The sequence below is a fragment of the Myotis myotis genome, unplaced genomic scaffold (genome assembly GCF_014108235.1).
Source record: "Myotis myotis isolate mMyoMyo1 unplaced genomic scaffold, mMyoMyo1.p scaffold_m19_p_2, whole genome shotgun sequence".
NCBI classification, from domain to species: Eukaryota; Metazoa; Chordata; class Mammalia; order Chiroptera; family Vespertilionidae; genus Myotis; species Myotis myotis.
Genome location: NW_023416324.1, coordinates 106,129,974 through 106,156,240, shown reverse-complemented (window position 1 = coordinate 106,156,240; position 26,267 = coordinate 106,129,974). Strand labels below are relative to the sequence as shown.

General features: G+C 38.5%; 1 protein-coding gene across 1 annotated transcript in view; it reads left to right on the top strand.

The window, feature by feature from the left end:
- The first annotated feature begins 2,178 nt into the window (after positions 1 to 2,178).
- Positions 2,179 to 26,267, top strand: part of PLSCR5 (phospholipid scramblase family member 5) — a 34,996-nt gene continuing 10,907 nt past the window's right edge. The window contains exons 1-2 of the mRNA XM_036348492.1: positions 2,179 to 2,191; positions 9,866 to 10,029. Coding sequence (XP_036204385.1) covers positions 2,179 to 2,191; positions 9,866 to 10,029 — 177 coding nt within the window. The remainder of the gene's footprint in view (positions 2,192 to 9,865; positions 10,030 to 26,267) is intronic.

Below are 26,267 nucleotides of genomic sequence, written 5' to 3'. Positions count from 1 at the left end.
GGCGCAATGGTGGTGAGGTTATGATGTGATTGTTTGTTTTTTTTTATTTCCTCTTGGCAATAACGGAAGACAGTGAGAATACAGAGGCCCCTCCTTCATGAGGGACAAGGACAGGCAAAGCAGAACATCCTGAGGAATGAGCATGCCAAGCAGCAGAGCAGAGGCTCAGGTGAGAGAGGGAGCTAATTTCCTGAGACCCATCTGTGCTGATATTCACTTGTAAGTCTTTTTTCTTGTACTGCATTCCCATTATGTTACCTTCAAGCCTTGGGTTATGTCTGTTAAACATATTTGTATTGCTATATTTCCTGGAATCAAGGGAGCAGAGCAGAAACCTGCAACCTGATGGCAGAGTGAAACTGATACTGATGCTGTTTGAAAAAGCCAAGGGCTTCATAGAGGGAGATGAGGATGCTGTGACCATTTTGAGTGATAAATGATGATACTGATTCTTTCTTGGAGGTGGGAGATGTTTGGAGAGGAGGACTGAGTGTACCGTGAAGGTGAAGGGCAGCAGCAACAGCAGCAGGAGAGGAGGTGAGGCCAGCTCCTGGAGAAACATTGCCTGGCTACAGAAGCGCACATTAACAGGACACATGAACATCTGAGAAATCTATTAAGGAAGGTTTGTGAGTATGACCTAGAAAAAGGCTGGCAAACAGAAAAGAGTGTAGGGAAGAGGAGATGAAACCTCAGGTTGGTATCTGCTGGGTCTTTAGCAGAACTGAGGGGGAAAGCGTGAAAAAAGAAATGGGTAGAAACTTTACCAAGTTAGATGGCCTGGAAAGTCTCTGTTGCAGCTAAATATTCAGAGTCTATCAGTTAGTCATATGGCCAATACAAATACATAGATGGTTGGCTTTGTACAGGTCAATATATATGCTTAATTCACTTAGTCTTTTATTTTTTATTTTCAAATTGGTGCTTTAGAGAAAGTAAAAATTAACTTGTCAATTATGACCATAATTTAAAATACCAAGTTTGATAGTGTTGACAACAATTTAGGGGTTTTTTTTTTAGAGTAAAGTGTTTCCAAATGCTCATGACAAACATTAAGAAATGTAGCAAACAGATAATTTAATTTAAAAATGCCAATCATGTTTATATATCTTTCCTGCAATTCAAATAATCTCAACTCTTTTTAATCCTGAACACTTCCAAACAACAATAATAAAAAGAAATCTCTCTTTGCCAAATAAGAAGAACCTAAACTTTTGGCTATCTACAACCTGTGAGGTTGACTTTATAAGTTTTCATCATTCTTTATGCTTTCTCATGCTGCTTAACTATTTTTGGAAGTAGAGATTATTGCTGATAATGTAATATATAAGCAACTTCAACTTTTGCAAATTGTGCCATCCAGGGCAATTGACTTGGTGAGCAAAATTTCCATGTTCACCTGATCAGCTGCATTTAGAAATGTGAGCTGCCAGGTTTCAGTGCTTTTTCCCCTGCTGTATGCAGTGCAGCTAAATATCACCTGTATGTTCCAATGAACTGCAAGGTTATCGAAGGTTTGTATTCCCAAATGTCTCCGATTCATCAAATTCAATTAAAAATGAAAATAAAGATTTATTTATGTACATAAATAGGAGGGAATACATGTTCTTTTTATTTGTTTTGTGGGAGAGAGTAGGTAGAAATCTCGAAAGAAAAATAAGAAAGTTTATGTTCAAACATTTTCAAAATATAAAATATTGTACTTAGAACTATCAGAAAGTTATACATGATAGAATATTTTATCATGACTCTGGCACAGGAGATTTATAGCAACCAGGAAAATAGAATGTCTAATGTATAGTGAAAGCAAAAGTATATACTCCAAGGAACACAAAAACAACTAAGTGGAAACAAGACTTTTAAAATGAGTGTTATATATTTTCCTTTTTGGTTTTCATTATTTTTAATTTTTTCCTTCAACCACCAAGTAATGTGATGGTTTCTGAGTAGAGTTTACCTTTGTTGGTAGCTTCGTCTTCCCCTCTTGTTAGAAGTGATAAAATACAGCTCTCTGGAGGCTGAATGAAGCATTCCCTTTCTCTGTTATTTGTAAGTTGACATGGAGCAGACAGACACCTTCTGAAGTTTTATTCATGCCATGTTTCCTCTCTTTGCTGCAACAAGAAAAACCTTTTCTTTTCACCTGGCTATCTTTGAAGACGTGACTCAGAAATATTCATGGCCTCTAAAGGTAAGAGTAATATAGCCAGCTAATAAATTTTTCTTCATATTATGACTCAAAATCTAGAGATTGATACTTTAATTTTTTAAATTTTAACTTCAAGGAGCATATTGCATTAAGTAAATAAAAACACACTATCTGATAGAATGTGAAAGTTAAGCTATAAACAATGTCTTAGCTATAATGAATATAATAGTGAATTAATAAGAAAAGCTTCATAGCAAAATTCAGAATGGAAATATTTAATGCCAAACACAAGAATAGGTTGATCTTCCAAGTTTAAAGGGATTTGAAGAAAACTTTTCACACATAAGTTAAAAAGTGTTAAAGTACAGTTCAGTGTTTAAAAAATTTCTATATGTTGTTGAAAATAGGTGATATATCATTTATTATAATGAATTCAACATGTGTTATCAGTAAATCTTAAAAATTTAATGGACTAGAACTAAATATTTCTGAATTACAAAGCAGAAATTCTTTCAAAATGTCTTTGATAGTAAATTTTATATATAATAACTAAATTAAGCAAGCAGGTTAATTAGGTACTGGAGGAGGGAGCTGGTAAGTGTTTCCTCAAATCCCTAAAATTGTATAAATATCATTAGTGTTGTCTAACTTTTCTTACTTTAAAGAACTTCTCAAAAAGACAAGAGATATCATTGTTTTTTAAGGTAATGAATAGCATCCTTACTAAAAACACTTGTGAGATTATAAAAACAAATGAAATTGCAATGTGCTTTCATTCCATCATCAGAACAAGTCATTAAACTCTAAGCTATAATAAAAAGTTTTATCATGAATAACTATGATTAATAATTGGTGGAAACATAACCTAGTTAATCGTAGGGTATTAGAGTCTGCCAATTTAAAATATCCTAAATTAAATTAATGACCCATTCAAAGAAATGTGTATGCTTCTTTGCTTCTTTCATCAAAATACACACCGGATGCTATTTAATATGGAACAAGCAATGTAACTTTTTATTTTTCATCAACATTTAATGTATACCAGTTCCTGAGTATTATTGGGAAAGCTCAAACGAATTGTGAAATATAGGCTTGAGACATCAAAATCATTCATTTTAATATATGTGCTTCATTTTTATATTGAAGACAAAAAAATCTTGGCAGGTCTTTTCTTTCATTTAAGACTAGCACTAACACTTCGTTCGAAACACTTCATCACTTTATAAAATAAGAGTTATAAAACTATAGCCTGGAAGGTAAAGAGTTACAGAGTACTTGAAATATTTATGAGCTAGTTATACATTTTTAAAATAGTAGATAGAAATTCAAAGCCAGATGGAAATTCAAAGGAGTTTCTTCTTTATCTGGTGGTCTGAGTCTTTGAAGAAAAATGTGACTAGAAAGCAATACTGTGATCAGAATATGATTAACCTACCAAGAAAGCAGTGAAGTTCATTAATGATAAGTGCTCAACACTAAACTTAGAGGTAAAACTTCTGCTGGAAAACTAAAATTCCTGCAACCAACTCAAAATAACCTGTGGAGTGGGTAAAACATCTGTTAGAGTCCCTAAACTGCTTAAAGGGAATAAAAATGAAGCATTCTTTTGATTTAGAAATCATGTTTGAGGTGGCAAGTTGAATTATCATCATTATTTACTTAAACATTTTTGTGGACAGTTTTCTTCAGATACATTTAAAGACATTATTTGTAATATGAATATTTTCTGGCCAGTGAAACTATATAGGCAATTATAATTTTCCCAAGGAATACAGGCTTATTGGACATTTCACACATTTTGTAGGCAGTTCAATTGGCACCACTAAATCAAAGGACAGTCTGAATACTAGACGTCATTAGAACTGAAAAAATATTTGTGTAGTCTGAAGCCCCCTGTTAGTGTAAATAAACACAATTTAATAACAGGTTGGTATGAAACTTTGTTTTAAGTTTGAGAAAAATGGATTTTCCAGGATGATCAAACCTGATAAGAGATCTCTCTAAAGCACTGGTTCTCAACCTTCCTAATGCTGCGACCCTTTAATACAGTTCCTCATGTTGTGGTGACCCCCAACCATAAAATTATTTTCATTGCTACTTCATAACTGTAATTTTGCTACTGTAAACAATATGTAATTATATATGTGTTTTCCGATGGTCTTAGGCAACCCCTGTGAAAGAGTCATCCGACCCCAAGGGGGTCGCTACCAACAGGTTGAGAACCGCTGCTTTAAAGGCTGCTCCAATGTGAACTGAAATCCCAGAAGATGAAGCAAGTGATCTCAGAATAGGGACCCTAACAGTCTCCAGCTACTGGAGCTACTAATGAATTAACACTTTGGACATGATCTGCTGTGGGTTCATGTGTATTAATTCCCCTGGGCCTGCTGTGATGTCTAAGAAACTATACAGACCTGGGTCAGGACTGCAGAGCCACTTGACAGACATTCAATAACCTACTACTTTTTGTTACAGCAGACATAGATTACATGATAAAATTAGAGTAATTTGCTAATCTTTTTTAGTAGTAACATCGACAGAGAGAATCTAATAATCTTCTACCAGCTATTATTAGAAATTGATTCCCACACGTGTTTTTTTAATTAAAGGATAACATGAGAACAGTAAAGTACATGATGAGCATCCAACTTAATCTGTATGTATGGTTTTTAAATAAGATGAGCTTGTGTAACTACCACTAAGATCAAGATATAGAACATTTCTAGTACCTCATAAAGTTCCATTTCCAGTCACTAGCCATGTACCTTAACTCCCAAAAAGCTCTATTCTTAATTTTATCATCATGAACTAGTTGTCCCTAGATCATGATTTTGCCTGTGTGTTTCTCTGAAAGTCAATGGCAACAGTGCTTTGGCACTAATACTGAAGAAAAGATGTTTGTTGCCTGTTATTTTTCAGCAGTTATTACTACACTAACCATTAACTCCTCTCCCAAATCTGATGTACTATATGTAGTCTTCCTCTCAGGTTACCACTTAGGGTCCCATTCAGGCTCCTTCTCAAGTGGAAGAGGAATTAGTTCTAAAGCTTCTATCCTCTGTGTCTGCCCAGATCTGAGAGAAGTTCAGAATGGGGTCCTTGTGGGAAGCAAATTGCTATGCTACAGGTAGGGAGCTCTATTTTAGTAGGGCCAAATGAAAAGTTTGTTTCCATATGGTCTTAACCCTGAAGCTTGTCTAAATTCTAAATGCCACAGAGCAGTACAAACATCCATCTTTGTCTATTTTTGTTATCTTAAGGATAAATAAATAAATAAATAAATAAAGGAATAATCTGCTATTGTTCCTCTTTAACGCCACACCTACACAGAGCCTTAATGACCTCCCATTACTAGAAACAGTTTATGTCAGTGTTCAAAAGACCATTTCTTTGATGCGTATATTCACCAGTTTTTTGTGATTTTTAAAAAATCCCTACGTGCTCATCCTGGCTAAAGTTGAATTCTCTTAATAATGAGGAACTTAGTAACTCCAAGGGCAATTCAGTCCTTTTCCAAATTTATTTTTTAGAGATTTAAAAGATTCAGAAAACACCCCCTCCACATGCACAACTTATATGAATTTGAGGATCAATGCTGAAGAAAGATCATTCTAATTTATTGTGAATTATTATATAGATGTCACTCTAACTTTAGTTTATGTATGAGAATACTTGTTCAAATCTTTGTGCAAATGGAACAAATTTCTTTCTTATAGTAAACCAGAAACATTTTCTTTGTCCTTTCTATTCATCTGTCTTTAGAATAGTCTGAATTATTTGTCTTTATAATGGCCCCTCTAATATGTGAAGGGTCATGAAACTTAATCCACACCTACACTCATTCTAAAACTGCATAGTATTGATAAACTAAATGAATGCACATGTGATAACTTGTTAATTAATGGATTAATAAATATGAGAAATAAAAACACTGATAAATTTTTTAAAAAATTGGTATCTATTGAGGAAGGTATCCAAATGGCAGTCATATGAAAAGAAAAAGGAAAAATAATCATAGAAAGAATTATTTCTATTCTTTAACAAAGAAGAATGCTTTTGTATGCACTTATTAGGACTTATGCACAATTTGACACAGGCTCCAGATTAATACAGGAGAAATAGCAATCTCTAAATTTCAATCTAAGAGATCATTGAAATAGCAACATTTTTACCTGGCAATAATATAAAAAAACAGGTTATTCTCTAAAAAAATCCAAACATTATAGAAATCTGTAATTATTTTATCTTAGGTGAGCTACAAAGTGATTTATATTGTGAAAGAAAAAATTTTTAGTCCTGGCCGGGTAGTTTAGTTTGTCTTCCAGATACCAAGGTTTCAAATTCAATCCCCAATCAAGGCACATACATGAATCAATCAAGGAATGCATCAATAGGTGGAATAACAAATTTATGTGTCTCTCTCTTTAAATCAATAAAAAATATATTTTTTTAATTTTAAAGCTTTTATACAAGATACTGAGACCTAAGCTAATCTATACTAATAAAAGGGTAATATGCTAATTAAGACTGGGAGACCTTCTAGGAGACCTTCTGGACATTCTGGACAAAGCCATGGTGGCAGGGCCTAGGCAGAGGCAGTTAGAGGCCAAGAGGGTAGGGCAGTTGTGGATGATCAGGCTGGTGGGGGGCGGGGCCATTGGGGTTAAGCAAACCAGCAGAGGGGCCAGTTGGGGGCAAGCAGGTCATCAGTGGGGGTCAGTTGGAGGTGATTAGGACAGCAGGGGGGCGGGGGGGGTGAGCAGGCCAGTGGGAAGGGAAGGTGGGGGTGAGCAGGTCAGCAGGGCGGGCAGTTGGGGGTTGGCAGGCTGGCAGGGGAGGCAGTTGGGGATGAGCACACTGGCACGGGGGGCAGTTGGGGGCAAGCAAGCCAGCAGGCAGAGTGGTTAGGGGCAATCAGGCAAGCAGGCAGGCAGGCAGGCAGGTGAGCAGTTAGGAGCCAGCAGTCCCAGATTGCGAGAGGGATGTCTGACTGCTGATTTGGGCCCAATCCCTGTAAACCAGCAGTAGGATATCCTTTGAGGGGTCCCAGATTGCAGAGGGTGCAGGCCAGGCTGAGGAACACCCCCTCCCCCGTGCACAAATTTTTGTGCACCAGGCGCTGCAGTCGGACATCCTTAGCACTGCTGAAGAGGCAGAAGAGGCTCCCGCCAGCACCATCAGCCTGGCTTGTGGCTGAGCAGAGCTCCCCTGTGGGAGCGCACTGCCCACCCTGCATTGAGCGTCTGCCCCCTGGTGGTCAGTGTGTGTCATAGTGACCAGTAATTCCCAGTCATTCTGCTGTTAGGGTCAATTTGCATATTACCCTTCTCTTATATAGGATAGAGTCCTGGTGCATGGGTGAGGGCTAGCTGGTTTTCCCTGAAGGGTGTCCCGAATCAGGATGGGGGTCCCACTGGGGTGCCTGGCCAGCCTGGGTGAGGGGCTGATGGCTGTTTTCAGGCTGGTCAAGCCCCCCAGTGGGGACCCTCACCCCATGGGGGTGTGGCCAGCCTGGGTGAGGGGCTGATGGCTACTTGCAGGCTGGCCACATCCCCTTCAGGGTGGGGGGGTCCCACTGGTATGCCTGGCCAGCCTGGGTGAGGGGCTGATGGCCATTTTCAGGCTGGCCACGCCTGTGGGCTGGAAGCAGGTATCTGGGATTTATTTAACTTCTATAATTGAAACTTTGTAGCCTTGTTCCAGCTTGAAGCCTGGGTTGCCTCTGGCAACCCAGGTTCCCAGCCCCTCCTTGAGCAGAGGCCACGCCAGCTGTAAGCAGGTATCTGGGATTTATTTATCTTCTATAATTGAAACTTTGTAACCTTGAGCAGAGCCCAGGTCTGGCCAGTGCAGGCGGGAAGCTTGGCTTCCTCCATTGCCGGGGGCAACCTAAGCCTCCTGCTTGCTCCAGCTCCATGGCCACTGCCATCTTTATGATGGAGTGAGGGAGTGACAGAGTGAGGGAGTGATGGTTAATTTGCATATTACTCTTTTATTAGGTAGGATTAGATATTATGTTGTTCTTAAGAAGCCCATAAATTAATTATGAATATTCTCATAGTATATAGAATTAAACAATTAGTTCTCAAAGTATATCATCGGACAAGCAGCATTAGCTTACCTGGGAGCCTATTAAAAATGCAAATTCTCAAGCCCCACCCCAACTACTAAATCAGAAACTCTGGAGTGAGGTCCAGAAATCTTGTTATCACAAGGTCTCCAGGTGGTTCAGGGGCTGGCTAAAGGATAAGAATTACGAATTAAATTTAGTCATCACAGCATGATTGATAAGGACACAAAGTAATCTTCAAATTATGAGACACCCTCATAATATTTGGGGAAGAGAGAATGTGCCTTGAAAGTTATAATATGATTCAAAACCTATATCTAAGGTTATCCTTTTACGAGTAGAGAATACTTGGTTCCTTTTACCATTTCCTTTTATTTTGTAGTTTATAATTTTTTAGCTCTTTGAACAGAAGTCTTTAGGGCCTTCAAAAAATATATTTTAAAAAATCATGTACTTTGCCCCAATTATCCATTTTTTCTCACAGCTACTGGTAGCAATCTTCTACATTCATTTTCTCTGTTTTGAGGTGCAAATAGTAGTGACAGTGAAAAGGAAAAATGAAGTAAAGCCCACTGACTGGGAGAACATATTTGCCAATGCTATTTCATATAAGGGTTTAATCTCCAAAATTTAGAGGGAACTCATAAAACTTAACAAAAGGAAGATAAGCAATTCAATCAAAATATGGGCAAAGAACTTAAATGAACACTTTTGAAAGAAGACACTTTTCTTGCTGAGAGATATATGAAAACATGCTCAAAGTCACTGATCATCCAAGAGATGCAAATCAAAACAACAATGAGATATCATTTCATACCTGTCAGAATGGCTATCATCAACAAACAACAAGTGCTGGAGAGGATGTGGAGAAAAAGGAACACTTGTGCACTGCTGGTGGGAATGCAGACTGGTGCAGGCACTGTGCAGAACAGTATGGAGTTTCCTCAAAAAGTTAAAAATGGAATTCCCTTTTGACCCAGTAATCCCACTCCTAGGACTATATCCCAAGAAACCAGAAACACCAATCAGAAAGGATGTATGCATCCCTGTGTTCACAGCAGCACAATTTACAATAGCTAAGATTTGGAAACAACCTAAGTGCCCATTAGCAGATGAGTGGATTGAAAAACTGTGGTACATCTACACAATGGAATACTACGCCTCTATAAAAAAGAAGGAACTTTTACCATTTGCAACAGCATGGATAGACCTGGAGAACATTATGCTAAGCCAAAAAAAAGCCAGTCGGAGAAAGATAAATATCACATGATCTCACTCATATGTGGGATATAATGATCACCATAAACTGATGAACAAAAATAGATCCAGAGACAAATGGCAAAGGAGGTGGGGGAGTTAGAGATCAAACAAAGGACTTGTATGCATGCATATTAGCATAACCAATGGACACAGACACCGGGCCAGTGGGTGTAAATGGAGTGGTGGGAGGTCAATCTGGGAAAAAGGCGACACATGTAAAATTTTAGACAATAAAAAAGCACCCCCCCCCCAAAAAAAAAATGAAGTAAAGGGCAGCAGAAGAGAATATATCCACTGAATTAAGAAGTAACAAACATTATAAGAAAGACTAAATGTAATGGTCTGTCTGAATTTAAATGTAATCTGGGTTTTTCATTCTCTTGTAGATGCACAGAACCAAGGAAGTAGAGGCCTACCTGGTTTTCTTCCTGGAGCTTCAGACCCAGACCACAGCCTTTATGTCTCATCTTCCAATCCAGAGAACCAAGTGTGGCAGTCAGGTCACCCTCCACCAGGCAGCCTCCCTCCTGGTCTAGATTATTTAAGTCAGGTGCTTTTTATTTCTCTATTTCTATATATTTCCCCTCGATATGAATACAAATGTGATTTCTTGCTTTTCAACCAAGGTTGAAAGACTTCAACAAATAACTTACTGAATTAAGAATAGTATTAGGAAACATCAAATTATAATTTTTTATTTTATTTATTTCTACTTTGAGGGAAGAAATTAATGTTTACATTTATTACCACTTTTAGTTTCCTTTATTTGACAGAGTAACAAGAGCACATTTATCCTCATTTCTCAAAGTATCAGCAAATTGATCTTTGTCTAATATGTATGTCTTGACACCTAGAGATATTTAATTAAAGAATATTTATTGAGTACGTGCTAAAATCAAGGCACATAGAAAACATAAAACCTAGACCCTTTCACCCAAACATTCTTCAACCTAATTGGCAAGACAAAAAATGTTGACAAAAAGCACCAGGCTATGTACCAAAACCAGATAAGCACACAACTGTAGCATATGCATAGAAGGGGAAAAAGTTGTTATACCTGAAGAGAGGCTTCTAAAATGATCTTAGAGTTCAGTGTTTTCCACTGAATATCAAAAGGTCGATAGATATTTCCAAATCTTAGGTATTGTACATTATGCTGCTATGAACATAGGGATGCATATATCCTTTCTGACTGGTGTTTCTAGTTTCTTGGGATATATTCCTAGAAGTGGGAACACTGGGTCAAATGGGAGTTCCATTTTTACTTTTTTGAGGAAACTCCATACTCTTTCCAATAGTGGCTGTACTAGTCTGCATTCCAAATAGCAGGGCAAGAGGGTTCCTTTTTCTCCACATCCTCACCAACACTTGTCATTTGTTGATTTGTTGATGATAGCCATTCTAACAGGTGTGAGATGATACCTCACTGTCGTTTTGATTTGCATCTCTTGGATGATTAGTGACTTTGAGCATATTTTCATATATCTCTTGGCCTCTGTATACCCTCTTTCAAAAAGTATCTATTTAGCTCCGTTGCCCATTTTTTTTATTAATTAAATCTTTATTGTTCAGATTATTACATTTGTTCCTCTTTTTTTCCCCGATGACTCCCCTCCACCCAGTTCCCACCCCACCCTCCTCCCTCACTCCCCATCGACTGTCCTCATCCATAGGTAAACGATTTTTGTCCAGTCTCTTCCTGCATCCCTCTCACCCCTTTTCCCCCCAAGAATAGCCAGTCCATTCCCTTCCTATGCCCCTGATTCTATTATAATCACCAGTTCATTCGGTTCATCAGATTATTCACTTGATTTTCAGATTCACTTGTTTATAGATGTGTATTTGTTGTTCATAATTTGTATTTTTACCTTTTTCTTCTTCTTCCTCTTCTTAAACGATACCTTTCAGCATTTCATATAATACTGGTTTGGTGGTGATGAACTCCTTTAGCTTTTCCTTATCTGTGAAGCTCTTTATCTGACCTTCGATTCTGAATGATAGCTTTGCTGGATAAAGTAATCTTGGTTGTAGGTTCTTGGCATTCATCACCTTGAATATTTCTTGCCACTCCCTTCTGGCCTGCAAAGTTTCTGTTGAGAAATCAGATGACAGTCGTATGGGTACTCCCTTGTAGGTAACTGACTTTCTCTTGCTGCTTTTAAGATTATCTCATTGTCTTTTGCTCTTGGCATTTTAATTATGATGTGTTTTGGTGTGGTCCTCTTTAAATTCCTTTTGTTTGGGGTTCTTAGTGCTTCCTGGACTTGTAAGTCTATTTCTTTCACCAGGTAGGAGAAGTTTTCTGTCATTATTACTTCAAATAGGTTTTCAATATCTGCTCTCTCTCTTCTTCTGGCACCCCTATAATTCGGATGTTGGTACGCTTGAAGCTGTCCCAGAGGCTCCTTACACTATCTTCGTATTTCTGGATTCTTTTTTCATTTTGTTTTTCTGGTTGGGTGTTTTTTGCTTCTTCATATTTCAAATCTTTGACTTGATTCTTGCAATCCTCTAGTCTGCTGTTGGGAGTCTGTATAATATTCTTTATTTCAGTCAGTGTATGCTTAATTTCTAGTTGGTCCTTTATCACAACCTTGAGGGTCTCATTAGATTTCTTGTAGATCTCATTAAATTTATCAGCAGTTTCTAGAAAATTCTTGAAAAACCTTAAAAGTGTGGTTTTGAACTTTATATCCAGTAGTTTTCTTTCCTCCATTTCTGTCATTTGTGTCCTTTTTCTTGTCTCGGCATTTTTTAAGTTTCCCTGTGTTGATAAAGTGGTTTTCTGTGCTGAGTGTCCTCTAGGACCCAGTGGTTCAGCCTCCCCAATTACCTGAGGAGGACACCCTTGGTGCACCCTCTTGTGGGCTTTGTGCACAGTCTTGTTGTAGTTAAGCCTTGATTGCTGTAGGTATCACTGGCAGGAATTGACCTCCAGGCCAATTGGCTGTGAGAATCAGCTGTGTCTGCAGTGGGAGAACTTCTGTTCTGGAGACACCCCTCTGGGGCTAGACTTGCTTTGATGGGGCTTTGGTGCTCACTGAGTCTGCCCCCTGAGTGTGTCCTTTATGGTTCCATGGAGCTGCAAACTGGATGGCCCCACTCTGACCTCTGGGTTTCCTGGCTCCTGGATCTCTAGGGAGGTGCTAATCTCGCTTTTGCTTAAGGCTATCCAGCAAAAGCCTCCCTGCAGGGCTTGGGTGGGGCGGGTCCCACGGGATCAATAGGGCAGGGCTAGCAGCTATGGCTGCTCTCAGTCTTACCCTCAGAGGCTCTGCTTCTCAGTGTCCAGGTAATCGCTGCAAGCCCCTTGGAGAGAAAGCTTCCCTCGAGTTCCGACCGATGCCAGACAGTTCCGCTTCTCCCGTATGAGTCTGGGTCCCTAGAGACTCGCCTGGAACTGGAGCTCAGAGCCTGAGACTCCCTCCCAATTTAAAATGACAACCGCACCCTCGGCCGCCAGCCCGCTCCGAATGCACCTCCACACCTTAGTATTTTACTTCCGTACTGCACCTCCTCTGAGTCTTGGTATGCTTTTCTCTTTCCTTCTAGTTGTAGAATTTCCACTCAGCCAGCCTTCCTGTGGTTCTGGATGATGTCCATCCCATCTTTTAGTTGTATTTTTGAAGTGGTTGTTCGAGGCAGCAAACTCCGGTGTTTACCTATGCCACCATCTTGGTTTCTCTCCCCATTTTTTTGATTGGGTTGTTTATCTTACTTTTGTTAAGTTGTATGAGTTCCCTGTAAATGTTGGAGATTAAACCCTTATCAGAGATAACATTGGAAGATATGTTCTCCCATGCAGTGCGCTTAGTTGTTGTTTTGCTGATAGTTTCTTTTGCTGTGCGGAAGGTTTTTATTTTGATGTAGTCCCATTTGTTTATTTTCTCTTTAGTTTCCATTGCCCCAGGAGCTGTATTGGTGAAGATATTGCTTTGGCATGTGCCTGAGATTTTGCTGCCTGTGGATTCCTCTAAGATTTTTATGGTTTCCCATCTTATGTTTAAGTCCTTTATCCATTTTGAGTTTATTTTTGTGTATGCTGTATGTTGGTGGTCTAGTTTTCTTTTTTGCATGTATCTGTCCAATTTTTCCAACACCATTTATTGAAGAGACAGTGTTGACTCCATGGTGTGCTTTTGCCTCCTTTGTGAAATATTAATTGAGCGTAGTGGTTTGGGTCAATTTCTGAGTTCTCTGTTCTATTCTATTGGTCTATATGTCCGTTCTTGTGCCAGTACCAGGCAGTTTTGAGAACAGTGGCTTTATAATACAGCTTGATATATGGCCTTGAGATAGCTAAGATTTGGAAACAGCATAAGTGCCCATCAGCAGATGAGGGGATTAAAAAACTGTGGTACATCTACACAATGGAATACTATATTGCTGTAAAAATGAAGGAACTCCTACCATTTGCAACAGCATGGATGGACCTGGAGAGCATTACGCTAAACAAAATAAGTTAGTCAGAGAAAGGTAAATATCATATGATCTCACTCATTTGGGGAATATAATGAACAACATAAACTGATGAACAAAAACAGAACTAGAGACACAAAAAGCATCAATCAGACCGTCAAACAACAGAGGGAAGGTAGGGGAGAGTGGGGGTAAGGGGGAGAGATCAATCAAAGGACTTGTATGCATGCATATAAGCATAACTAATGGGCACAGACACCAGTGGGGTGAGGGCATGAGTGCGGGGAGTGGGGGGCAATGGGGGAATAAGGACACATATGTAATACCTTAATCAATAAAGAAAAAAAAAAGGTGGATGGAAATCCAAGGGAAATCAAACACCAAGTTGATAATATTGTCTTTGACATTGTGCATCTCCAAGCCAATTTGCTTGAAAAATCATATTATTATATATAGTCACTAGTCATCATTGGAGTTATGGTAAGGCTTATAATAATAAGGCTTATAATAATTCAAGCCTTATAATAATTCAGTAAAGAAATATCATCAGAATTATGTGACACGTTAATAGCGATAATATATGTACAGTTGTTGTTTGAGTATTTTATTCTACAAAAGATTAGAAATACACTTACACTAATATTGAGATGTGAGCACATCTGCTGCAATTTTCTGCTTGTTTGGCATTCTTTCAAAGTATCAAGTTTATCTCCTTTAGCAAAATCAAATCTGTGTTAATTCCCTTAAGGTGCAAGAGATTTCTGTGATGCCTGATAGGTTTAAGCTGCATGCAGCATATGTTCCTGGGAAAATGTTTATTATTGCAGATGCTTTCTCCAGAAACCCACTGGCAGACAAATGTACTTTAGAGACTGCAGAGCTCAGGGAGATGTGTAAAAGAGCTGACTAGAGTTGATTAACTGCTGCAAGCTGTTTGGGAACATTGTCAGACAAGGTTTTGCCAAGGATAAGAGTGATAGACCAGTAACAGAGGGCTGAGGTTTGATGATCACATACGGTCATCACATATTCTTCTTCTGTCCATGAATGATGACACACCTAGAGCAAGATGCTGGACATGAATACATTTTTTTTCCACATTCAATAAATAGAGGTATAAGCTCATTGGCTTCAGTTATAAAGCAAAGTCAATTTTCCAAGAATATATCTTTGGCAATATTTTACAGAATACAAAAATATACCACAAATTGGTAAATATTTTATTTCAAAGTAAAAGATAGTCTATTCATTATACACTAAAAAAATACATATTTGTTTTAAAGCAGTGTATTTTTAACAGAATGAATGACCATTTTAAAAGCTTTATACCACAAGCCCGTAAGAGACATAGAATGCATTAACTTTTATCTAAGAAACATAAGAATTAAGTAAAGTTATGAACTTTTGAAAATAGTACATTTTTTTTCTGTAAACAAACAGAAAAATACACAAAAATATACAAAATTCTCTAAATTAAAAATATCAAAGTAAAATTTTTTAAAAAATCATCTATTCTCCTTTAATCAAGTTCACTCAATCACTATTGAAAATCTTTTTTTTCATTTACAATTTGTAAATAAATTCCCAGGTGTGTGTGTGTGTGTGTGTGTGTGTGTGTGTGTGTGTGTGTGCGTGCGTATGCACATTGTATATATGCATATTTGTAGATGTATTTTTTTTATGTAGGTTAAACCTAAGAATAATATAAAGCTTCTCCTTCCAGATTAGATTAACATGTTCATAATAGTCAAAGATATTTTATTCTACAAGTGTCAAAGTATAATTATTATAATTTATTTACCTAGAGATAAAAGTAGTGAGTTATAGTCTACAAAAAATGTAAAGATTAAGTTTATTTTGAAGTAGAGTTGAGCCTTGAACAATGCATAGGTTAGGGACACTGATCCACTGAACAGTCAAAAGTCCATGTAAAACTTTCGACTTTCTCCAAATTTAACTACTTCTATAGCCTACTATTGACTGGAAGCCTTTCTGATAACATACTCAATTAACAAAAATTTTGTATGTTATATGTACTATAAACTGTATTTTATAATAAAGTAAGCTAGATATAAAGAAATGTTATTAAGAAATCATAAGGAAGATAAAATATATTAATAGTATTTATTGAAATCTGCACATAAGTGGATCCATGCAATTCAAGTTTGGTTTGTTCAAGAGTCAACTGTACATATATTAAATGCAATTACTGAGACTTTTAAACATGATAAATTATGGAGAAGAATTTATTATTAAGCTATGTATTCAATGCTGTCATTAGATATCCATTCTACAACTTTCATACTTCAGGAGTCCTTTACTTGCCCTGACACCTGTTTATATGACTCAGTAAAGTTTAAAGTTTACACTTTTCAACAATTCCCAGTTTATATATTAATAGCAATTGATGGAAAGGGCTCATTTGGACCATGGTTGATATATGGCCTAGGAATAAAGGAAACTACAAGAACAACCAAAATGAGACCCTCAAATGTAGATTTTCTCAAAAGATAGATCAAATCAAATCAAATGTTTTTACAGAAGATGGGGTGAATATTAGAGTAGAGAAAATATGGAAGAAAGGTATTCAAAAGTTCAATAGTATCGCTAAAGAATTGTTTTTACCAGGTTCTAAGATTAGTTTAGTAATGCCAGTGTAACAGACTGGAAAGAATATCAAAATTGGCTACAGTACAACCAGGGTTCAAGTCCTGGCTTAACAATTTGCAAACTGTAATTCTGGGACAAACTACTTAATCTACCTGGGATTGGTTCTGCATATGTAAAACAATGATATCTACCTCTGAGTTCTTATGAGAATTAAATCAGACACTATGTCAAAATATTTAGAAGAGTGACTACTACAGAGAAGTCATTAAACAAACTACTGCTATTATTAGATACTAGAGGCCCAGTGCACAAATTCATGCACCAGTGGGGTCCCTCAGCCTGGCCTGCGGAATAAGGCCGAAACCAGCTCTTTGACATCCCCCGAGGGGTCCCGGATTGCAAGAGGGCACAGGCCAGGACGAGGGACCCCACTGGTGCACAGTACATGATCAGGGCGGGGAGTAATGCGGGAGGTTGGCCAGCCAGGGAGGGACCGTGGGAGGGCTCCAGAGCATGTCTGGCCCTTCTCACTCAGTCCTGATCTGCTGGACTCCAGCAGCAAGCTAAGCTACCAGTCGGAGGTCTGCCCCCGGTGGTCAGTGCATGTCATAACAAGCAGTTGAGTGGCCTTAGTATATCATTAGCATATTATGCTTTGATTGGTTGAATGGCCGACCTGTCAACTGGACACTTAGCATATTAGGCTTTTATTATATAGGATTACAGAGGTACAATTTCCCTTTCCATTGTAGAGCAGATCTTTTATTTTTTAAAATAATTATTTATGGTTAAAAGTATTACATAGGGTAGGGTGGGCTGGTGGGAGTTAATGGGGGAACAAACCCCCACCAGCCCACCCTACCCCCCAGCCCCAGGCCCTCACTGCCCATGGTCTGTGTCTATGGGTTATGCATATACGCACACAAGATCCTTGGTTGATTACCCACCACCTTTCCTCCCCTGACTTGCCTCTGAGATTCTGCACTCTGTTCCATGCTTCCATGTCTCTGTATTCACTCCATTCATCAATTTATTTTGTTACTTAGATTTTTCCAATTTGTTACTTCTTCTTTTTCAATTTGGATGCCTTTTATTTCTTCTTGTCTGATTGTTTTGGCTACCACTTCCAGTACTATGTCGAACAGGAGTGGTGAGAGTGGGCATCCCTGTCTTATTCCTGTTCTTAGAAGAAATGGTTTTTGCCCATTGAGTATGATGTTGGCTGTTTGTTTGTCATATGTGGCTTTTATTATGTTGAGGTATGATCCTTCTATTCCCACCTTGCTGAGGGTTTTCATCAAGAAAGGGTGTTGAATTTTGTCAAATGCTTTTCTGCATCAATTGATATGATTATATGGTTTTTATATCTCAATTTTTTATGTGATGTATCATGTTTATTGATTTTCAGATATTATACTATCCTGGCATCCTCAGAATAAATCGCACTTGGCCATAGTGTATGATCTTTCTAATGTAATGCCAGACTCAATTTGCTAGAATTTTGTTGAGATTTTTGGCATCTATATTCATGAAGGATATTGGCCTGTAATTCTCTTTCTTTGTATTGTCTTTTTTTAAATATATTTTGTTGATTTTTTTTTTTTTACAGAGAGGAAGAGAAAGGGATAGAGAGTTAGAAACATTGATGAGAGAGAAACATCAATCATCTGCCTCTTGAACACCCCATACTGGGGATATGCCTGCAAGCAAGGTACCTGCGCTTGACCAGAATCAAACCTGGGACCCTTCAGTCTGCAGGCCGATGCTCTATCCACTGAGCCAAACCAATTAGGGCTCTTTGTATTGTCATTATCTGGTTTTGGGATTCAGGTAATTCTGGCTTCATAGAGAGAGCTTGGGAGTGTTTCCTACTCATGAATTTTTGGAATAGTTTGAGGAAAATAGGTTTTTGCTCTTCTTTGAATGTTTGATAAAACTCCCCTGTGAATCCATCTAGTCCAGGGCTTTTGTTTGTTGGAAGTTTCCTTTTTTATTATCATTGTTTCAATTTCCTCCAGAGTTATTGGCCTATCGGTTTTTTTTATTCTTCCTGATTGAGTTTTGGAAGGTCATACTTTTCTAGGAATATGTCCATTTCTTCTAAGTTGACTAGTTTGTTGGAATAGAGCTGCTCATAGTAATTTTTTATGAGTCTTCATTTTTCTGTGGGGTCTGTTGTTATTTAGCCTCTTTCATTTCTGATTTTGGTTGTATGAGTCCTCTCTCTTTGCTTCTTTGTGAACCTGGCTAGAGGTTCATCAATCTTGTTTATCCTTTCAAGGAACCAGCTCTTGGTTTCATTGATCTTTTGTATTTTTTTTTTTTTTTTTTGGTCCTATGTCATTTATTTTCACTCTGATTCTTCCTTCTGCTCACTTTGGGCTTTTTCTGTTGCTCTCTTTCTAATTCTTCATGTTGCAGAGTTAGATGGTTTATTATCATTTTTTCTTGTTTGTTCATTTTTGAAGTAGGCCTGTAATGTTATGAATTTCCCTCTCAGGACTGCTTTCACTGTGTCCCATAGATTTTGTATAGTGTTTTTATTGTGATTTGTTTCCAGGATGTTTTTTATTTCTTCTTTGATCTCTTTGGTAACCCAATCATTGTTTAGTAATATGCTATTCAGCCTCCAAGTGTTTGAATTTTTTGGATTGTTTTTAGTGTAGTTTATTTCTAATACTAGAGACCTGGTGCACAAAATGTGTGCATGGATAGGGTCACTAGGCCTGCCCTGCAATCAGGGCCAATCAGGACCTTCCAGGTGCTGGCTGGGGCTTTCCTTCTGGCTGCTGGCTGCCTGCCAGGGCCTTCCTTCCCCCAGCTGCTGGCTGCTGGCTGCAGCCTTCCTTCCCTCAGATTCTGCATGCTGGCTGGGACCTTCCTTCATTCTGCACTGCCCCCTCATGGTCAGTGCACACCATAGCAAGTGGTCAAACTCCTGGTTGTTTTAACTCCCAAGGAGACAATTTGCCTATTAGCCTTTTATTATATAGGATTATGCCATTGTGATCAGAGAAGATGCTTGATATGATTTTAACCCTTTGAGTGACAACCAATATCCTAGGAACTATGCTAAAATTGCCAAGGCATTTTGAGTTAAGGTTTTTAAATTTTTTTTCCCACATAAAGAGTGAACTACTAGCATCTAATAGTGACACTGCAGGAGGAGCGTGATAGGGCTCCCAGGCACTCTAGGGGTTAATTTTTTGAATTTGGAGAGACTGTGCCTGTGTCCCAATATGTGGTCTATCTTTGATAATATCCCATATGCGCTTGAGAAGAATGTATATTCTGTAGCTCTGGGGTGGAACGTTCTGAAGATGTCAATTAAGTCCATCTGATCTAGTAAGTCATTTAGGATTGCTGTTTCTTTGCTGATTTTTTGTCTAGAGGCTTTATCCAGTGATGAAATTGAAGTCTCTACTATGATTGTATTGCTGTCTATCTCTCCCCTGCTATCTTCCAGAAGTTTTTTTGTTTTACATATTTGAGTGCTCCTGCATTTGGTGCATATATGTTTATTGGAGTTATATCCTCTTGTTGTGTCTATCCCTTTAGAATTATGAAGTGGCTTTCCTTATCTCTTATTATGGCCTTCACTTCAAGGTCTATTTTGTCAGATATAAATATTGTTACCCAAGATTTTTTTTTTCATTTCCATTTGACTGAATGATATTTTTTCATCCCTTCACTTTCAGTCTGAGTCCCTTGTTCTGAGGTGGGTCTCTTATAGATAGCATATATATGGGTCGTGTTTTCTTATCCATTCAGTCACTCGATGACTTTTGACTGGAGCATTTAATCCATTTACATTTAATATTATTGATAGGTACTTGTTTTAACCATTTCTATTCTTTATGCCTGTGTTCTTTCCCCCTTTTCTATTTCTTTTTACAGCATTGCCTTTAGCATTTCTTGCATTGTTGGCTTGGTAGTGATAAACTCCCTAAGGCTCTTTTTGTCTGCAAAGTTCCTGATTTTCCCTTCAATTTTGATTTATAGCCTTGCTGGATAGAGTATTTTTAGATTCTGTCCCTTACTTTGCATCACTTTATATACTTCCTTCCATTCCCTTTTGGCCTAATATGTTTCTGTTGAAGAATTATTTGATAATCTGATGGGGAATTTTTTGTAGGTAACTCTCTATCTCCCTCATGCAACCTTTAAGATTCTCTCTTTGTTTTTAATGTTTGCCATTGTAATTATGACATGTCTTGATGTGGGCTTTTTCGGGTTCATCTTGCTTGGACTCTCTGTATTTATTTGACTTTTTTCTTCCCCATATCAGGGAAGTTTTCTGTCATTATTTCTTCAAATAGATTATCTAATCCTTGCTGCTCTTCTTGTCCTTATGGCAGCCCTATCATATGTATGTTACTTCATTTTATCTTGTCCCAAAGCTCCCTTAGGCTCTTCTCCCGCTTTTTAATTTTTTTCTCCAGTTGCTGTTCAGATTGGGCTTGTGAACGCACTATTCGGTCCTTCGCTTCTCCTAGACTACTGTTGAAACATTCCATCACATTTTTGTGTGTAGCTATATCACTTTTGATTTTTTCCTGATTTTTCCATAGGTTGTTGATCCGGTTCATGAACTATATGACCATTACTCTGGATTCTTTTTCTGACATTGTATGCCTTCATTTCATTTAGTTCCTTTCTTGGTGACTCATCTTGTTCTTTCCTTTGGGGATTGTTTCATGTCTCCCCATTCTAGCTATAACCAGAAGGTTCAAGAGCCGAGTTATGGGGGCCTGAGCTGTGTGCAGCAGGAACATCGCGCCACCTAAGTATCTCTGAAGAGCTCAAACACTGAGGTGTGTGGCTGTTGTGGGTCTGTGGGAGCTGCGTGCACCTAGAATCAGTGTCACTGGTGCTTGGTGTGGCTTTGCTCATGCACCTAGAATCAGGGTCCTTGCACACATGTGCTGAGAAACAGAGTCCTTGTGCACATGTGCCAAAAATTATAGTCCTCAAGCATGCACCAGGAATCAGAGTCCCCGTGTGTGAGCGCCAAGAACCGAGAATCGGAGTCACTGGCTCTTGGGTGCAGCCTCACTTTGCATGCCGAAAATCAGAGTCCCTGGTCTGCTAGGGGGCCCTGGTTGCACAGCCACCTTGTGTTGGCAGGTGGCCTGCTCGCACGTCACAGGTCACGCAGGCCCTATGCTTCTGCAGTGGGCCAGTGGGGAGAAGGATGCACTCTGTGACTCACAGAAATCTGTGGCCTGGATGTCTGGAGTCTCAGTGTCTGTGGGTCTGCAGTTGTGGTAGCATGTCTTTGTTCAGAGTGGCTGTAGGTTCCCGTTTTGCACCTGAGGCCATTTTGGGTGGTGGTGAGGCTAGGATCCTAGTCACAGCAGTTCTTCCCTTCAAGATGGCATGGTTTCTGTGCCAGCACTGGCTGCCCATGTGTGTTTGTAGCAGCAATGGGGCCTCAAAGTGTATGATCACTAGGTCCTCCGGCCCCTGAAAGTCCTGCAGGATCTAACTGTCTCTAACTCACACACACACACACACACACACACACACACACACACACACACACCACAAACATTCACAAACTCACCTTTAGCTCTCTCATTCTCTCACATTCTCCACCTCCCTGACATCTTGCCAGTCGCCATCTTCCCTTCTCTCTTTGTTTCTTGATGAGTCAGCTAGTGGTAAATCAATTTTGTTTATCCTTTCAAAGAACCAGCTCTTGGTTTCCTTGAGTCTTTGTATTTTTTTTTTTTTTTTAGTCTCTATGTTATTTATTTCAGCTCTACTCCTCATTATTTCATCCCTTCTACTTATTCTGGCCTTTTCTTGTTCTTTCTAGTTCTTTAAGCTGTAGGGTTAAATAGTTTGTTTTTGGTTTTTGAAAATATATTTTTATTGATTTCAGAGAGGGAGAAATAGATAGAAACATCAATGATGAGAGAGAATCATTGAGTGGCTGCCTCCTGCACGCCCCACACTGGGGATTAAACCTGCAACTCAGGTATGTGCCCTTGGCTTGAATTGAACCTGGGACCCTTCAGTCCACAGACCAATGCTGTATACACTGAGACAAACTGGCTAGAACAATAGTTTGTTGTTGACTTTTTTTTTTTTTTTTTTTTTTTTGGTGGGGAGTGGTGCATATGCCTGTAGTGCTAAGAACTTCCCTCTCAAGACTGTTTTTTTAGTTTCTGAGGTTTTGGTTGTTGTGTGTTCACTTTCATTTGTTTCCAGGAAGTTGTTTTTTTATTATTTCTTAATCTTGTTGGTAACCCATTCATTGTTTAATAACATGCTATTTAGTCTCCATGTGTTTTAATATTTTTCTGTGTTTTTACTGTAGTTGATATCTAATTCCATTCCACATTGTTCTGAGAAGATGCTTGATATGATTTAAATCTTTTTAAACTTGTAGAGATTTGTTTTGTGTCCTAACATGTGGTCTACCTTTGAGAATGACCCATGTACATTTGAGAAGAATTTATATTCTGCAGCTTTGGGGTGAAATGTTCTATCAATGTCAATTAAATCCATCTGACCCAGTGTGTCCTTTAGAGTCACTGTTTCTGGGTTAAGTTTTTGTCTGGAAGATCTATCCAGTGAATTCAGCAGGGTGTTAAAATCCCCTACTATGACTGTATTTTTATTGATCTCTCCATTAAAGTCCTCTAGCAGGTTTTTTATATATTTAGAATCTCCTATATTGGGTGCTTATATATTTACTAGGGTTATATACTCTTGTTGGATCGATCCCTTCAGTATTATGTAGTGACTTTGTTGTCTCTTGTGATGGCTTTCATTTTGAGGTCTAATTTATTGGATATGAGTATTGCTACTCCAGCTTTTTTTTTTCTTTTCTATTTGCATGGAAAAATTGTATCCATCCCTTCACTCTCATCCTGTGTGTGTCTTTTGTTCTGGGGTAGGTCTTTTGTAGACAGCATATAGTTGGGTCATGTTTTTGTATCCATTCAGCTATCGTATGCCTTTTGATTGAATCATTTAATCCATTTACTTTAAAAGTTATTATTGATACGTACTTATTTATTGCTATTTTAATTCTCTATGTCTAGGTATCTCTCTTTTTATCTTTTCTCATCTAGCAGTCCCTTTAGCATCTCTTGTAATGCTGTCTTGGTGTGGATGTACTCTAGCCTTTATTTATTTATTTATTTATTTATTTATTTATTTATTTATTTATTTATTCATTGTCTGGGAAGCTCTTCATTTGACTTTCTAATTTGAATAATAGCCTTGCTGAATATAGTAATCTTAGTTTCAGATCCTTTCTTTCTATTACCTTGAGTACTTCATGCCATTTTCTTCTGGCTTGTAGAGTTTCTGATGAGAAATCAGGTGTCAGTCTTATGGGAACTCCTTTCCAGGTAACAGTTTTCTTTTCTCTTGCTGTCTTTAAGATTCTCTCTTTGTCTTTAATTTTTGGCATTTTAATTATGATGTGTCTGAGTGTAGGCCAGTTTGCATTCTTCTAGCTTTGTGTTCTCTGTGCCTCCGGGCCTTGTGGGAGTTTTTTTCTTTACCAGTTTCAGGAAGTTTTCTGTCATTGTTTCTTCACACATATCCTCTATCCCTTACTCCCTTTCTGTCTCTTCTGGCACAACTACTATTTGAATATTGTTATGTTTCATGTTGTCACACAGCTCTATTAAGCTGTCCTCCTGTTTTTAATTTTTTTTTTCTTTTTGTTTCTCTGATTAAGTGATTTTTTTCTACCCTGTCTTCTAATTCACTGATTCGGTCCTCAACTTCCCCTAATATGTTGTGTATTCCTTCCAATGTGTTCTTTATTTGTGTTATGTCATCATTTATCTCTGACCATCCTTTTTTCATAGTTACTGTATCTTTGTTCATGCTGTTGAGCTTCTTTGCCATCATTACTCTGAACTGTTTCAGATAAATTTCTTATCTCTGCTTCATTTTCTCTTCTTCTGGAGAATTCTGTTTTTCTTTCATTTGGATTTTTTTCTTTGTCTCCTCATTTTGGCCATCTTTTTGGGTTTGTGTTAGGTAGATCCTCTATGCCTCTCAATCTCTAGTGCAGGAAACTGTCAAATGCTGTTTCTGACTAATTAGACCAGCAAAGACTCAAAGACTCCAGAGACCACCTCAGAAATCAGGATTTTAAAAAGATTCCCAGGTGATTCTAATGTGCAGCCAAGGTTGAGAACCACTGGTCTATAGACTGATAGGATTCTGACTTTAATGACCCCAGACAATTGTCCTCAGGTGAGGCTAGAGTTTTTTTCAACAGGATGGGATGGTTGCTTCTGTCTGGTGGCTAATTGTTATTTTTAGTCTCTTAAGTGGCCTCAGGGCAAGGTGTTTTCCAATAGGGTAGGTCAACTGTCTTCCCCCCAGGAAGTCAAATCTCTGTGTGGGAAAGATGTCCTTTGCTGTGTGAGGGAATGACTCAGCACTGGAAACTGGGGGTGTCTGCCTTCTAAGTTCTAACCCCTGTGTCCCCAATCCTAGCTTCTGCTCACACTACTCTAGTCCACTCTACCCTTCCTCCGCCAGAGCGCAAGGTAGGTGGTTCCACAGGGTATTTTGTGCATTGGCCCTTTAAGAGGGGGCCTGAATTTCTAGCTGTCTCTTCCTGGAAATTCACAGCCACATGTTATGTGGGTACCCTTCTCAGGAGTGGTGCTCTCTGCTGGGGGGCCCATCTTGGGGATTAAACCACAGAATTCTCAGTGGCAACCCTTCACAGCTGAGATATCTCTCTGGGACTTCAGTTGCTGTCTGTGGGAGCCCACCAGCCCTTTCGCACCTTTGCACTTTTGTCCTGTCTCTATGTGGTCACCACTGTTGGTCCACAGTCATCAGGAAGTTTTTCTATATTTTATTTGTAGTTTCAGTTTGGTCCTGGGAGCATTTCCATGCAGCATCCACTTTCTTCACCACTGTTTGTAATCTCTTTTCTGAACAGCAGATCTTAATTGATGGCCTCTCATTTTCAAGACTAAAACTTGATCCATGACACTAATATTCAAAATTCCTAAATTCAAAACCTTAGTCTTGCCCTCATAGTTCTTCCCTCATTCCTAAGTTACTTCTACATATATCCACTGGTAAATCATCATGGATAGCTTTTATGAGGCTAATGTATTCTTTTCCCAAAGCCCTCCATTTTTTTCTCAAAAGAAGAGACCAGAACAAACAATAGTACACTAGAAAAACTGATTATAATTTTTTAATAATTTTATTGAGGTGACATTAATAAAATTATATAGGTTCCAACTCTATAACTCTATAATACATCTATGGTGTGCCCACCAATGAAAGTCAAATTTCTTTCCAACATCATACAGTCTACCCCCTCTACACTTAACTATACCTCTACCCTTCTTCCTTTTAGTATCTACCATACTGTTGCCTATGTCTATGAGATTTTGTTTGTTTGTTTGTCTTGATTGTTCATTTGTTGCTTTCAGTTTTATATCCCACATGTGAGTGAAATCATATGGTTCTTAATTTTTTTTCTATCTCACTTATTTTGCTTAGCATGATATTCTCAAGGTACATACATGTATGTTGTCACAAATGGCAGTTTTTCATCTTTCTTATGGCTGAGTAGTACCCCATTGTGTGTGTGTGTGTGTGTGTGTGTGTATCTACACATACACACACACACACACACACACACACACACATATATAATAGTGGCCCAGTGCATGACATTTGTGCATGGGGTGGGGGGCCCTCAGCACAGCTTGCACCCTCTCCAATCCAGGACCCCTTGGGGAATGTCCGACT